A 13774-nucleotide genomic window follows, 5' to 3' on the forward strand; every position below is an offset into this window, starting at 1 on the left:
ACTGTGGCTCTGCACTGGACAAGTAACCTGTGGGTTGAAAGAAAAGCGCGGTCATTTCCTCAACCTCTCTCTTATTTGTCAGAGGATGCCCGGGGCGGTCCAGAGCCCAGCCTCCTTTCCAGCGGGGGATTTCCACCTCCAAGGCCTCTGCACCTCGGTTAGACCAGCAGGGGGCTCCCGGGAGAACGGGGGTCCCGGCGCCGGGCCAGTTGGGGCGGAGCTGCCAATGGGGAGTGAAAGTGAAAGCCCGAGCCCTGGGCGGGGAGCGGGGAGACCTCAGAGCTTCTTCTGGACCTGGGCAGCATGGCTAAGGCGTGTGGTCTGCCGCTGAGCGGGCAGGCCCTCAGACAGGTGAGGCGGTTGGGGGGGCTGCCCCGCTGGCTGGTTGCCGTGGGGAGGGGGCGGCTGCACCTGTGCCTGGACCAGGGCGCTGGGCTGAAGGACTGAGGAGCCTTTCTAGTCAGTCCCATCAGTGCTTTCGCTTCTGCTTGGGGCCTTTGAGATCCTGGCCATGCCATCCAGACCTGGGGTTGAGGGGGTCTGCAAAGGGGGGAACTTCATGGAGGTGGGAAAGGGCTGGGCTAGGGTGAGATAGTACTTAAATAGGTCGGGGATGGGTGGGAGGAAAGCCCCAGAGCCTCCACCCCTCTTCTCCCCACCCCAACCCTCCTTCCTACTGGAACCCTCTATGCCCTGCTTTCTCTCCACAGGTGGATTTGTTCTGGCAAAAGCTCTTCCAGGAGGTGAGTCGATTTGGATCCAGTATAAATTTGGCTCTTAACTTCTGACCTGAGAATGGATTAACAACCTTTCCTTGGGACCCCACCCTCAACTCTGACCTGGGGCTTATTTTCTTTACCAGGCCCAAGACTCAAGTTGGGTCCTCAATCTTAACCTCTCCCCTCCAAACTGATTTCTGACTCCTGCTTCCTCCACTGTGCCTCCAGCATAGTGTAGGAGAAAAAGCACTCCTCTGGGAACCAGGTCTGTGTGACCTTGAACAAGCTCCTAATTTATCTGGGCTTCAATTTCCTCATTTTGTAAAACATTAGATTAGATAATCTCCGAGGTCCTTTCCACCTCTAAAATTCTCTGAATCTATGATTTTCTTATCTAACCCTTTGGCCCCTATCCCCCTCTTCCTCCTGTGGTCATATTCTTTCTTTGCTGCAGGCTGAGGAGTTCCTCTTAACCTTCCTACCACAGAAAATCACAGAACTACATCTCCTTTTGAAGGTAAGCGATGGCATCCTCTCTTGCTTCTACCTCTACCAACCTTGGGTATACTTAACCTGCATTCAAGGTCTGGGGTTCACTTCCCTTATGTGGCTGTGGCAATCAATTATCTGTGAGTTCAGTGTCAAAGGAAGGGGTGGCGTCTGAATCTTGAAAAGATTAATTGAAGGGGAAGAGAATGTATGGAGTTGGTTGGGGGTAGTAGGAAGGCTGTGTATCTTTGGGGCTATATGCAGGCTTAAGACAGAAGAGGCCAGACATGAACTTAACAGTTATTTTTGAATAGGAGGACTCCTTCAATGTGGTTGACCTAACCTCCCTTCGAGCACCATTGGACATCCCTATTCCAGATCCTCCACCCAAGGATGATGAGGTGAGGTCCCAGAGAGCTGACAGATTGAAACTGCATAACTCCACAGAGACGATATTTCCTCCTCAGCCTCCCTCAAAATTTTCAATTCTAATGATTTTTTTCCCCTTCAGATGGAGACAGACAAACAAGAGAAGAAAGAAGGTGAGGAAGGAAGGTATTAGGAAGGAGGAAGTTGATTGAAGGATAGCTACGAAGGTGCCTGAATCCTGTGACTGACACTTCATTTTTCCCTTAGTCCCCAAGTGTGGCTTCCTCCCTGGAAATGAGAAAGTCCTGGCACTACTTGCTCAAGTTAAGCCAGAGGTTCTCACCCTCAAAGAGAAGTGTATTCTGGTAAGACAAGAGGTCTTCTATTTTTTCCTCAGAGGCCTAGTTCTAAGACTTGGGGCTCTCCTGTAAATCTTTTTCCCTTAAAGTTTGGCTCCTTTAAACCCCTTTCCTTCTCACCAAGTGGGCTGCCTTTATGGGCTCTAGTCCTACAAATGTTAAGGTAAGCTCTTTGAGGGCAGGGATTGTTCCTTATTCTTTCTGTTGTCGTAGTATAGAACATAGTGCCTTCTTCATTGAAGTGCTTAGTGACTGGATCAGCAGTCAATCATAGAAACTTCTCTGACATAGGTGATCACCTGGATCCAACACCTGATCCCCAAGATTGAGGACGGCAATGATTTTGGGGTAGCCATCCAGGTAAGGGAAGGGAAGGTGAGGAAGTGAGGACCATTATAGGAAAGAAATGTTTGGGAGGTAAGAGATCGTGGCTGGGAACAAGAAGAAAGAGAAATGTCAGGGACACGGGATGGTAGAAGGAGGTTATGTTGTTGTTCTCCGTCTTCCATCTCTGTTTATCTTCACAGGAAAAGGTTCTAGAACGAGTGACAGCAGTGAAAACCAAAGTGGAAAGCTTTCAGACAACCATTGCCAAGTAAGCTAGGCTTGAGGATAGGCATGGGAAGTGGAGGGCATCACTTTAGAATTCAGAGGCTGGTCAATCTCTCCTGCACTGGGCATTTCCCACAAAGAGATGAGGCTTTGGGGAGGTACCCTGGGGCTGCCTTTATGTTTCCTTGGGAACTCCCATCCCTACAATCAACTCTCTCTCTTCTTATAAGGTACTTCTCTGAACGTGGAGATGCTGTGGCCAAGGCCTCTAAGGAGACTCACGTGGTGAGTAGGCATTTCCACCCACCTCAGAGTATTATGGAAAGTCCCTCCAGCTTTTGGATGAGACATATGATGCTGGGAATGGATAGCAAAGAGGTGCTGGGTGTCTGATCTCCCTGAGAAAGTCTTCTCAGGGAGTTTCCCTAAGTGGGGAAGACCAAAGCAAAAGGAACCCCTGGAAGGGAATGAGGATTCCTGGATCCTAGCCAGTCTACCTGATCCTATGGAATTCTGTTTCCAGTGGCTGAGACAGAAAGCATTCCTCCAATATGTCCATTCCCTTCTATGAGAAAACCAGGCACATCTCATGCCCTCCCAGAGACATGACCCAGCTTTACCCTTTTCTCTCCCAGATGGATTATCGGGCCTTGGTACATGAACGAGATGAGGCAGCCTATAGGGAACTTCGGACCATAGTGCTGGATCTCCGTTCTTTCTATGTGAGTAGGGATGAAGACAAGAAGAGATATAGAATAAAGATGGTTTGAAGGGGAAGGATGGCAAGGGAGGGGGCAATTGAAAAGAGGGCCAGGGAGGGGGCTTCAGCTATCACTTTGATTTATTTATCCAGGCTGAGCTCTATCACATCATCAGCAACAACCTAGAGAAGATCACCAACCCAAAGGGTGAAGAGAAGCCATCTATGTACTGAGCCCCAGGGCCATAAAGGAAATAAATGATCTTAACTCCTTTAACAAACTATGCTTCTTATTTTGTGCTTATTATATCCATTCTGGGGAATGAACTGTGGGAGGAGAAGAATCAGATACTGCCTGAGGGGCAGTATGAGTGTGCACTGCTGTACTGTCAAGGAATTCCCCACCTTGAAGCATAGGCTTTCACATCCCTGCATCAGACCTCCAAGTCCAGCATGAGGATGATAGGAGTGAACTGCCTCTACCATGGTCCAGATCCTAGCTATCCTACATATTGGAGATTATGTATCCTAGAGTTCAGTTTGGAAGGGACCTTAAAGGCTGTATGTTCCCATGGCTAAGTAGGAACCCTCTATACCACATACTTGAAAAGTCATCTAAAAGATTTAAATAGTTCTCCAGCCTGTACTTGAAAATCTCCAATGAGTAGAAACTTCACACTTTCTGAGGCTGTCCATTCAACTTTGAGACAGCTTTAAGGGTTAGGAAGTGTGTTGTGTTTCAATATCTTTCCTTGTCATTTTTTTTAATATGTTGAGATACATAGTTGTATTTAGTCCTGTTTATATAGTACCTATAATTCTTATTATAATTATTTTTAAACCCATAACTTTTAATACAGGCTATCAGGTCAAAAGCAAAAATATAACAGTACCGTAGTAAACCATAGCATGAGCATAACTGCTTCCATAGCAGCCCCTTTATTTCAAGGGCATTCTTGAAAGAGGAATGGGCCTGGAGTCAGGAGGACCCGAGTTAAAATCCAGCCACAGACACTAGCTGTGTGACCCTGGGCAAGTCAACCCAGATTGCCTCTCCCTTCCGCTGCCCCCTACCCCCTTCCAAAAAGGGGAATGGCCACCTAGGTTGCACAGAACATTTTCTGGGCAAGTGACTATTTTTGAAAAATGTTCAAATACGCTCCTTGTTCAGTCTTTCCTTTACTGCTCCCCCAAGGGTATGACCCCCAGCAGGCTGTAATAATTAGAGGAAAAACAAGTGGAATGTAATGTTCCAACCCTATCACTTTAGAAAGGAGAAAAATGAGAATCATGGAATTTAAGTGACCTGGCCAAGGTAGCAGGATGATAGTAGACTGAGTAGAAGTCATCTTCAAACATCTCATTTTACAGGTGGGGAAACTGAGACCCAGAGACATTAAGTGACTTGCTGAAAGTCACATAGGTCCTTAAGTAGCACAGCCAGGATTCAAATTCCAAATCCAAGGTTCTTTCCACTACATAAATGCTCTAATTCCAAACCATGTTTTTTTTAGTCCTCTGGGTCACCACTTGCTATAGCAGTTTTGGGGCTGACAATGCCAACACTAGGGGGTTAGTTTCATTGATGCCTTTTGTTTTTACATCACATTTACAAATATATCCCCCTCCACCTTCTTATGTAAGTGAGGAGGTTTTCCTTCTAACAAAGATTAGGAGAAAAAAAAATAGTTCAGAAAAACCAATGGATACATCAGTAGGGTCTAACAGCACATGTAACATTCTACATCCATAATCCCCTACCTTGCTAATGAAAGAAAGAAGACAGATTCTCTTGTCTTCTCTCAGGGAACAAGCTAATGTATGTGCATTTAATTATATTGGTATCTTTCATCTTCACATCACTTTAAATTTCCAATATCTCCCTCCCTTCCTCAGAGAGCCATCTCTTATAATGCTAAGTAAAAAAAAAGCATAACGTAGGCTTTGGCCCCAGTCTCTCAAGGCCAGGTGGGCTACATCTCTCCTCCAAGTGGATTGGAGTAGCTTTTTCTCTACTGCCAGCTGGAACTCCAATCAACTGTTTTTTCTCTATTAACAGGGTCAGTGACTAGCAACCTCAGTTTTATTTAGCCACTTAACAGTAGATAACATTTAAATAGGAATACTTCAAAGATATAACAAGAACAAACATATGTTTCCCCCAACACTTCTGAAAAATACTCTCTCCTACACTTCCTTCAGTCTCCAGGGGAATAGGTTTGAAGCTTAGCTCAATTATTACACAGCCTTGCTCCTACAAGTCCATGTGGCATAACTGCTAGATGAATTCTTTTGAGCTGTATTCCCAAAGGTCACTCCTGAAGATCACACCTTAGTCCCTGGGGAATAATCCTGTCCTGGTTGGGAAACTCAGCCTAGGCTTGGACTCCTGGATTACTTTGGTTTGCTCTTCTGACCTTTCAAAATTATCAGTATCAGAGACTCCACTTCCTTTACCAGATGCCAGAAGGGAAGGAGTCACTGAGACTCCCTCAAAAGCAAATGAGGCAAAGAGGCCATAACTGAAGCTAATAGTTTTTGCTGAGTGCCTCTGCAGCCTAAGAGCCTTCTCTTCAATGTGTAGTTAGTTGGTCAGAACCAGTTATAGAACGTCTATACATGCTCCGGGCAGCTAGGTGTCGAAGTGAATAGAGTGTTGGCCCTGGAATCAGGAGGACCTAACTTCAAATCTGTCCTCAGACTAGTTCTGTGACCCTGGGCAAGTCATTTAACCCTAGTTGCCTCAGTTTCCTCATCTGTAAAATGAGCTGAAGCAATGGCAAACCACTCCAGTATTTTTGCCAAGAAAACCCCAAATGGGGTCGCAACTAAACAACAACAACAAAACCACATACTCCAGTTTGTCTCTCTAAGGTATTTCTCTTCTCCATTACAAGTCTCCTCAAAGCAGCACACTACCGTCTTCCACATAGAGACACCACCTGAGACACTCTGAACATGTGCGTCCCCATTATAGAAGGGAAAAAAAAGTTTAGCAAAACTAACCCACGTATCAAAAGATGATGGTGACAACTGCCATGTATCTACTACATGCCAGGCACTGTGCTAAGTGCTTTACAAATATTATCTCATTTGATCAATGTTCCGCACCCTTCATCAATCCTTCCTCCCATCCCCACCCCAAAGAAGTGAGAGAAGTGTATTTTCTGATCTCTTTGGGGCCAGGCTTGGTAATTTACATTTCCTTACCTTTTCTTTTCTGTTTACATTGTTGTTGTTATTGTACATACTGTATTCCTGGTTTTGCTTACTTAATTTGGTAACACTTCATATGTCTTCCTGTTGTTTGCTGTACCTTTCATATTCATTTTTCTCATGGCACTGTATACTGGTATCACATTTTATGGACACCTACTTTGTTTTCAGTTGTTTTTGTTTTTGTTTTTGCTACTACAAAAAAGTGTTGCTATCAATATTTTGGTGTACATTGGACTCTTCCCCTTCGTATTTTTTTTTTAACCTCTTTGGAGGTAGATGAACTGTAGAGTAAGATTTCTGGGTAAAAAGATATAAATATTTTAGTCTCCTAGCATAATTCCAAATTGTTTTCCAAAATATTTGGATCAATTCACAGTTCTATCAACAGTCTATTAGTGTGCCTTTCTATTTGAAATATCTCCAAAATATTCCCATGTTTTGTCATCTTGCTAATGTGTTGTTTGGAGGGCCTCATAGTTTTTGTTGGTGGATGAAGGGGCCTCATTTCTTGTTTTCTTTTTAAAAAACTAATATAATTTGTTTTCACATAGCCTCAATTTCCCTCTGTATTTCTTACCCCTCCTTCTCAGAAGCCAGTCCTTACAACAAAGAATTTTTGAAAAAGAAAGACAAAAAAAATTGAGTAAATTGACCACTGCATTGAAAAAATTTGTTATGTTATTGACCACCCCCACCCTCTTACCCCTTCAAAGGAGAGGAAGGAGGTAACTCTGGGGTCAAACATGTTCCTTATAGTTTCGCAACATTCATTTTCTATTGCTTTATAGTCATTATCCCTTTAATTTATCCCATTGCAATAACTGTGTGTACTGTTTTCCTGGCTCTGCTTACCTCATCTTTCCTCAGTTCATATCTTTCCTTGCTCCTCTGTTTTTATCATGTTCGGTCTTTTTTGGGGGGGGGTGGGACTGGGAGGGATGGTGAGCGTATTTTTCTTTTACAGTGTAACAATATTCCATCACATTCATATACCACAATGTGTTTTCCTCTCCCCTAATCAGTCAGTCAATGAATATTCAGTGCCTACTTTGTGCCAGGCACTGTGCTAAGCACTGAGGATACAAAATAGGGGAAAAGACAGTCCCTGCCCTCAAAGAGCCCACAATCTAATGTGGAAAGAGAAAACATTAAAAAGAAGCTGAAAAGGAGGATGCAGGGAAGACGTAGGGGACGGTCCCGCAGCCCGGGAGGAAATGATGAAGTGTCTGCCCTGGATAGATGTCTACTTCGTTTCCAGGGTTTGGTTTGGTTTTGCTACCACAAAAAGTGTTGCTATAACTATTTTAGTATCCATAAAGTCCTTGGGATATACGCCTAGCAGCAGAATCTTCGCATCAAATGGTATAGGTATTTTAGTCACTTTATCTGCATAATTTCAAATTGCTTTCTAGAATGGTTGTTTCAAGTCACAGTGCTGCTGATGTAGTTTTAAAGAGCTAGGAGATCGTGAACTAGCGACAGGTCTATCTTCGTAGAGCGCTGGGCTGCTCCAGGTTCCCGTCTCCCATTCTCTCACTGGTTGGCGCTGGAGGGAAGGACCTCGGCACATTGACAGAAAAGAACGCCCAACTGGACCTCAGGAAGGTTGAGTCAATCATTCCTCACCGCGAACCTGTTATTCTAGCGGCTCCTGTAAGTAGCAGACCAATAAAAAGGCGAAGACAAAGTGTCCCAATCAGAACTTGGTTAAGGAACATGCGACCGCTGATAGGACAAATCAAAGTCGATTCGACCAATCATGCGTCTGGTGCTGGGTGGGAGCCGAGAGGCTGCTCAGGGAGTCAGAGAAGCGGGAGGAGCTGGAGCTCAGTTTGGGCTGGACGCCCGCAGTAGAGGCCGCCCCTTAGGGGGTGGGAGGGGTGGGTTCTCCGCTTCGGGAGATGCCATTGGGGACAGCTTAAGGGGGCGGGGCGGGACGGGACGGGAGGAAGTCAGCGTGACAGCTCCATCTGAGGGAGGGGACTTGGAGGAGATTCGAGCCGAGCCGGGCCAAGGCCCAATAGGGAGGGCGGGAGGTGACGCTGACAGGGCACCCGTGGGGTGAGGGGTGGATGAAGGAGGAGGGAGCCAGCGAGGTCCTGGCCGACTGCGTGCGTGCGGGGCAAGGGAGGAAGGGAAGGGGCAGGCGGGCAGGCACAGGCCGGGCTGGCTCCTGGTCCCCCAGACTCCCTTTCGAGCCTAGCCATACCCCGCGGACAATGGGAGAGGTGGAGATCTCGGCCCGCGCCTACGTGAAGATGTGCCTCCACGCTGCCCGCTACCCGCACGCAGCTGTCAACGGGCTGCTGCTGGCTCAGGCGCCCCAGGCGGGGGGCTGCTTGTGCCTCAGTGACTGTGTGCCTCTCTTCCACAGCCACCTGGCCCTTTCGGTCATGCTGGAGGTCGCCCTTAACCAGGTACGACTCCATCCCCCATCTTGGAGTTGCCCACTCACTGCCTCCAGGCCTTGGTCTGGCAGGTTCTGTCCACCTTTGCAGCTGTTCATTCGGCAGTCTCATCAGTAAAGAATTAATGGGCCCTTTCTCATAACAGGTAGATGTGTGGGGTGCCCAGGGCAGTTTGGTGGTAGCTGGGTACTACCATGCCAATGCATCGATGAATGACCAGAGGTGAGTGAGGGAGCTGGCAGTGGAAGAGGGGGCAGGGCTGTGCTCTAAGGCAGGAGTTCTGAACTTTTCTTGGTGTCAGGGACCCCTTCTCAGAATAATGGTTTGTTGCCTCCATTCATATTGAAGGAAATGCTAAATTTCAGTTGGAATTTAGTGAAAATAAAAATGTATTTTTTTTCCTTCCAAGTTTACAGGGGGGTGCATGGACCCCAAGTTAAGAAGTTCTGCTCTAAGGTAAATGTTTGCCAGGGTTAAACCCAACCAGTAATTTCCTCCTGACTGGGTTAGTTTCACCTCACCTCCATAAGGGTTGAAGGATACCTGTTAGTCTTAAATGACATGCAAGGAGATTGTTCTGCTGCTCAGAATCCTCTAATGCCCATCTTCTTCCTAGTCCTGGTCCCCTTGCCCTGAAAATTGCTGGACGAATTGCTGAATTTTTCCCTGGTGCAGTACTCATCATGGTAAGACTAAGGATTGAGGGACTTGGGGAGAAAAGGAGATGGAAAGGGAACCCTGGAACCCTCAATAATCCTTACCTCAACTTCTCAGCTGGATAATTGGAAACTGGTGCCTCAGCCTCGAGTACCACCTATCATTGTCTTGGAGACTCGTGATCGACGCTGGGTCCCCAAAGACAAGAACTTGTGAGTAGAATACCTCTAATCCTTTGCCTCAGCACTTCTCACTATACTCTTTGCTTCTAAGTCTGGACTCCTTCCCTCCAAATCCCTCCTTCCTGGAATCCCAAGGTAGCAGAGTAATTAATTTCAATCCAGACTCCTAAGCCTGTTTCTCTTCCTGTCTTCATTCCCTGGATGTCCTAGACCTAAACTTTGCCTTTACTCCCAGTTTTTAGGGCTAAACTGAATGTTTCCTTATTGATGGGTATTATTTCAGGGTGATGTGGCGGGGACTGGGAAGAGTCAAGGCATCTCCTTCGAGCACTACTTGAAGGCCGGGCCCACCAGCTTCTTGTTGACTTTGATGCCCACCTTGATGACATCCGCCGTGACTGGACCAATCAACAGCTCAATACTGAAATTTCCCAATGGGTTGCTGCTGCCAATGGGAGTGCCTGAGCTAGGCCATAGTGGTTAGAACCACAAATAAAAAGATGAGGAGTGGTGTGACAAAATTTATTGGTGCCTAGAAGGCAAGGTGTGAATAAGATGGGAAGTTCTAAATGGAAGCTGGACTGTGGCAAGACAGATAATCCTAGTTAAGGGGTGATGGAGAAAGGAGGCAGGCTCCGTTCTTTTCTTTTTTTTTTTTTTAGTAGATCATTCCTTTTGTGTCTCCTCTGGGCTTCTTGATCTTCTCATAGTTCTTCAGGATGATATCATATAATACAGCCTGTATGCCCAAGTGAGAAGGGAGTGGGAGTTATTCTGAGCTCTCAGTAGAGGCCCTTTAATGGCTTCCCAATCTAACTAGAAGTTTCATTTCCCCTCTTCCACCCCTCCCAGGGTATACCTCATGAGTCACTTGTCCTGAAACTAATGTTGTTTGCCTCTGCATCAACCTTCCCTACTTTGCCCCTGCTCTTCCACTAAGCAAAGTCCAGGGTTTAGTTACTTACATAAGTATTTCGGATCTCCATGACCATCAGTCTTGTTTCTCCATACTGTGCTTCATCCAATTCATGAACCAGCTGTCGATAATCACCCTGTGGAGGCTTCGGGGTTAGATCTTCACAACTAGCCTTATCTAATGCCCATTTTACTCTCCCCAGTATCAGTCCTGGGGGCTTCCTTCTGAATTATGCCACCCTGCCAATTCTGGACCTACTTCCTCACTCACCACATGTGGTTGCTTTGCTGCTTTAGCCACTGCATCACCCCTTTCAGAGAAGTACCTAATGAGGAATGAGAAAAGTTATGGGGTGGGTGGGAAAATAATGTTCCTTAAGAGAGATGAACAAGGGAGACCTTAAAAAAAAAAGAAACCAAAATGGCAGCACCTAATAAGAGAGGGCAAGAGCTGGAATTTGAGCCAGTAACCATTAAGACAGGATATTAAGATACATACATACATGCATATATATGTATATATATGAGACTGGATCACTTACTTTGAGATCTGGGTGTGGAAGCCATCCAGTTTAGTTCTAAGTGTAGTCATCAGCTCAAATACTTTCTCCTAGGGAAAAGAAAGGCAGGAAAGAGATGAGATAAAGCAGGGCTCCAAAGCACAATCAAGGTAAGGTGTTTAGGGTGGGGCAGTGTAGCGCTGGGTCATCACCTGGACAGCCACTCCAAAGTTGTTTCCATCTTCAATTCGGGGCACCTGTAGTTGCAGCCACATGGAAACCTGGGAAAAACAATGGCAGAGACAACTCAACCCTGCTCCCTATCCCTAGTTCCTTTTCCAAATCTTTGGCCTCCCTTATCACCCCACCCCTACCATCTAAGGCCATATCCCCTTATATCACTGGCCACAATCCTGTCTCCCTTTTTCTACTCTGATAAGCCACTATATTCTGATTGACAAGGTCCCTTACCTACTGGTAAGGCAAAGGGCAGTTGTTCTGGATAAGTTGGTTCTCTAGTGGACAGACCTTCTCCAAGTCCTGCCAGGGAACTAGGTAAAGGGTGGGGCTTACCAGGTTGAGCTGTTCTTTCACATCTTTGATCTCAGGCTTCAACCGCCCCAGAAGGGCCACAATCTTCTCATTGCAGCTTACAGGCCCACAAGGAGGACCTGGGGAAATATATCAGAAACCTAAAACTCAAGTGGATGAAGGCAGCTGGCTCTGGTGAGGATCTCATGGGGACAATGTATCATTAGGGAACCAGGATTTAAGCCCCCATCCAGTAACCCCTTATTACCTTTATCTTCATCTTCCTCTTTTTTCTTTCCATCCTTATCATCCTTCTGCAGAAGGAGAGGAGTCACGTGAAGTCAGGCCCTAAGCACTCAGATATTTCCAAACTAGCCCCATCTTGTTCCCCCTTACCTCTTCTTGTTTCCGATGCTTTTCCTTCTCTTTTTCTTTGGCTGGGTCAGGGATTGGGATGTCCAGGGTAGCCCTTAGGAAACTCAAATCAGCCTCATTCAGAGATGGGTCCTAAAACATGGCAAGGAGAAAGGGTAGCAGTAAATGTCTTTCTCTTTCAATATCCCTTCTCTTTCAATTTTTCCTCCTTTTCCATGATCATTGTCTCCCTTTTCCTGATCTTTACTCTGCCTCCTCCCCAGCCCCAGTACCTTTAAGAACTCATCCAGCTCTGAAATCTTCGTGGGGAAAAAGGTTGCAAGTAGCATCTCTGCCTGTGTATAAGGTAGGGGGTAAGGGGTAGGTGTCAGATATTTATTGATTGATTGATTGATTGACTGAACAGCTGATTAGGGCAATCATTCAGCCAAAGAAAAGGAAGCCAAGTTTGTGTGAATTGAGATTGGGGTAAGGATAAGTTAGAACTAGGGTGAAGGATACAGGAACAGAGTGAAGGTAGTGTGCAATAGTGAGGTCTTACCTGAGCACATAACTCCTTTCTGAAAAAATCTACCTGTGGGGATAGAAGAGCGTTTTCATTTAAGACTAATAGGCTGAGACCTAAGGAAAAACTCATATCTCCTTGGGATTGTGGACCCAGATGCCAGCGAGACTGAATCTAAAGGTATGGAACTGTTCCCAGTGGGGCTGAGTTCAGGTGAGACACGGGAACAGATCCCAGGAGGCTTAGATGTGGGGGAGGTATGGAACAGAAATCTCCGTGGGACTGGCTTCAGGGAAGATGTGGGAACTGATCCCAGTGGGGCTTCATCTGTGGGAGGTGTGGGAACAGTTTTGAATGGTGCTGGGAGAGGTGTGGGAACAGATCCCAGTGGAGCAAGATTCTGAGATCAGGAGAGATACTGGTATGCAGGTTTCGCCTGCTTGTCACATGTACGGGCCAAGTGCTCTGAACCATCACCCAACCTTTCCTCCTCTCTCTGCTTCACCTCACCCCATCAAACCGCTCCCTTCCTTCTGGCTAAAGTCCAGCCCTCCCCCCCCCCACTCCTGCCCCAAACACCTGCCTACCTGCCTAGTTTTCCTTTTACAGGTCCCCAACTCCCCTTTACATTCACTGAGGGTGCTCTAGACCCTGCAAGGCTGCTGATCCTCACTTCATGCTGGAGATTTGGGGGGAAGAGTATTTTGGCTCCCCAGACAACTGCTTAAGTTTTAAGGACTCTCAACCCCTTCTCATTGAGAGGCCTAGGAGAGGAGGATGGGGGGAGGGGAATGGGCAAGGGGAAGCAAGGGGAGAATGATGGCATGAAGCTGAGTAGAGTTTCCCTCAGGACCACCCCTCCCCTCCATCTTACTCCCCATGACTTCACCCCTCCCTTCTGCTGTGCTCACCTTGGCTTGGTCTTCGGGTCTCAGACTGAGGGTGGCCATGGCAGGGGGGTTAAGGGGGCCAGACCGAGCAGTGAGACAGGAGCTAGGGGGAAGGGAAAGTGAAAGCAGCTTTGCCTGTAGGGACCTCCCTGGGAGGGAGGAACTGAGCCGGAGGCGGGGTCAGGTTTAGAAGAGGGGAGGGGAAACTCGAGGGCCAGGAGGAGGTGAGGCGGGGCACCAAAATACTGTCCCAGGGAATGGGGACAGAAAGCCCTCTTCCAAACTCTGTATATTTGTTTTGTCTGGTTCCAACCTCTCAGACTTTGTCTTCAAGCACCTCTTGACCCAAAGGGATGAGCTCCCTCTCCTCCCAACTCCCTCCGGCCACCCTTCGCTCCTCACAC

General features: G+C 46.9%; 3 protein-coding genes across 4 annotated transcripts; 2 read left to right on the forward strand and 1 right to left on the reverse strand.

Moving 5' to 3' along the window:
• Positions 1 to 196: 196 nt before the first annotated feature.
• PSME2 (proteasome activator subunit 2) lies at positions 197 to 3469 on the forward strand. Its single transcript, XM_020968161.2, has 11 exons — positions 197 to 351; positions 711 to 743; positions 1174 to 1236; positions 1523 to 1609; positions 1720 to 1750; positions 1845 to 1942; positions 2228 to 2296; positions 2464 to 2531; positions 2719 to 2773; positions 3124 to 3210; positions 3342 to 3469. Exons 1-11 carry the CDS (start codon positions 304 to 306, stop codon positions 3420 to 3422), a joined length of 720 nt encoding a protein of 239 aa, XP_020823820.1. The 5' UTR covers positions 197 to 303; the 3' UTR covers positions 3423 to 3469.
• Positions 3470 to 8454: 4985 nt separating this feature from the next.
• Positions 8455 to 10179, forward strand: EMC9 (ER membrane protein complex subunit 9). The gene is given in 6 exon segments (XM_020967653.2): positions 8455 to 8824; positions 8961 to 9037; positions 9432 to 9501; positions 9590 to 9684; positions 9938 to 9950; positions 9952 to 10179. Coding segments are annotated over 6 exon segments (768 nt in total). The 5' UTR covers positions 8455 to 8479; the 3' UTR covers positions 10120 to 10179.
• PSME1 (proteasome activator subunit 1) lies at positions 10163 to 13507 on the reverse strand. Of its 2 annotated transcripts, none has more exons than XM_078151286.1 (11): positions 13392 to 13507; positions 12517 to 12549; positions 12248 to 12310; positions 11997 to 12107; positions 11869 to 11911; positions 11643 to 11740; positions 11282 to 11350; positions 11112 to 11179; positions 10841 to 10895; positions 10620 to 10706; positions 10163 to 10393 (listed from the first exon to the last, which is right to left on the reverse strand). In XM_078151286.1, the coding sequence occupies exons 1-11, from the start codon at positions 13428 to 13430 to the stop codon at positions 10313 to 10315; spliced, it is 747 nt and encodes a 248-aa protein (XP_078007412.1). In that variant the 5' UTR covers positions 13431 to 13507; the 3' UTR covers positions 10163 to 10312. The 2 variants fall into 2 exon arrangements, with proteins under 2 accessions (XP_078007412.1, XP_020823198.1); XM_020967539.2 differs by having other exon boundaries at positions 11869 to 11914.
• Positions 13508 to 13774: the final 267 nt, after the last annotated feature.

The sequence above is a fragment of the Phascolarctos cinereus genome, unplaced genomic scaffold (assembly GCF_003287225.1).
Source record: "Phascolarctos cinereus isolate Bilbo 61053 unplaced genomic scaffold, phaCin_HiC Scaffold_3;HRSCAF=262, whole genome shotgun sequence".
NCBI classification, from domain to species: Eukaryota; Metazoa; Chordata; class Mammalia; order Diprotodontia; family Phascolarctidae; genus Phascolarctos; species Phascolarctos cinereus.

Bases quoted from the DNA above. Each gene is read 5' to 3' on its own strand.
- PSME2 (XM_020968161.2), top strand. From the start codon at position 304: ATGGCTAAGGCGTGTGGTCTGCCGCTGAGCGGGCAGGCCCTCAGACAG. The intron at 1,610-1,719 runs GTGAGGTCCCAG...TTTCCCCTTCAG, and splicing joins CTCCACCCAAGGATGATGAG to ATGGAGACAGACAAACAAGA. The intron at 3,211-3,341 runs GTGAGTAGGGAT...TTATTTATCCAG, and splicing joins TGGATCTCCGTTCTTTCTAT to GCTGAGCTCTATCACATCAT.
- PSME1 (XM_020967539.2), bottom strand. From the start codon at position 13,430: ATGGCCACCCTCAGTCTGAGACCCGAAGACCAAGCCAAG. The intron at 11,741-11,868 runs GTAATAAGGGGT...ATATTTCCCCAG, and splicing joins AGAGGAAGATGAAGATAAAG to GTCCTCCTTGTGGGCCTGTA. The intron at 10,896-11,111 runs GTAAGTGATCCA...ATTCCTCATTAG, and splicing joins TTCCACACCCAGATCTCAAA to GTACTTCTCTGAAAGGGGTG.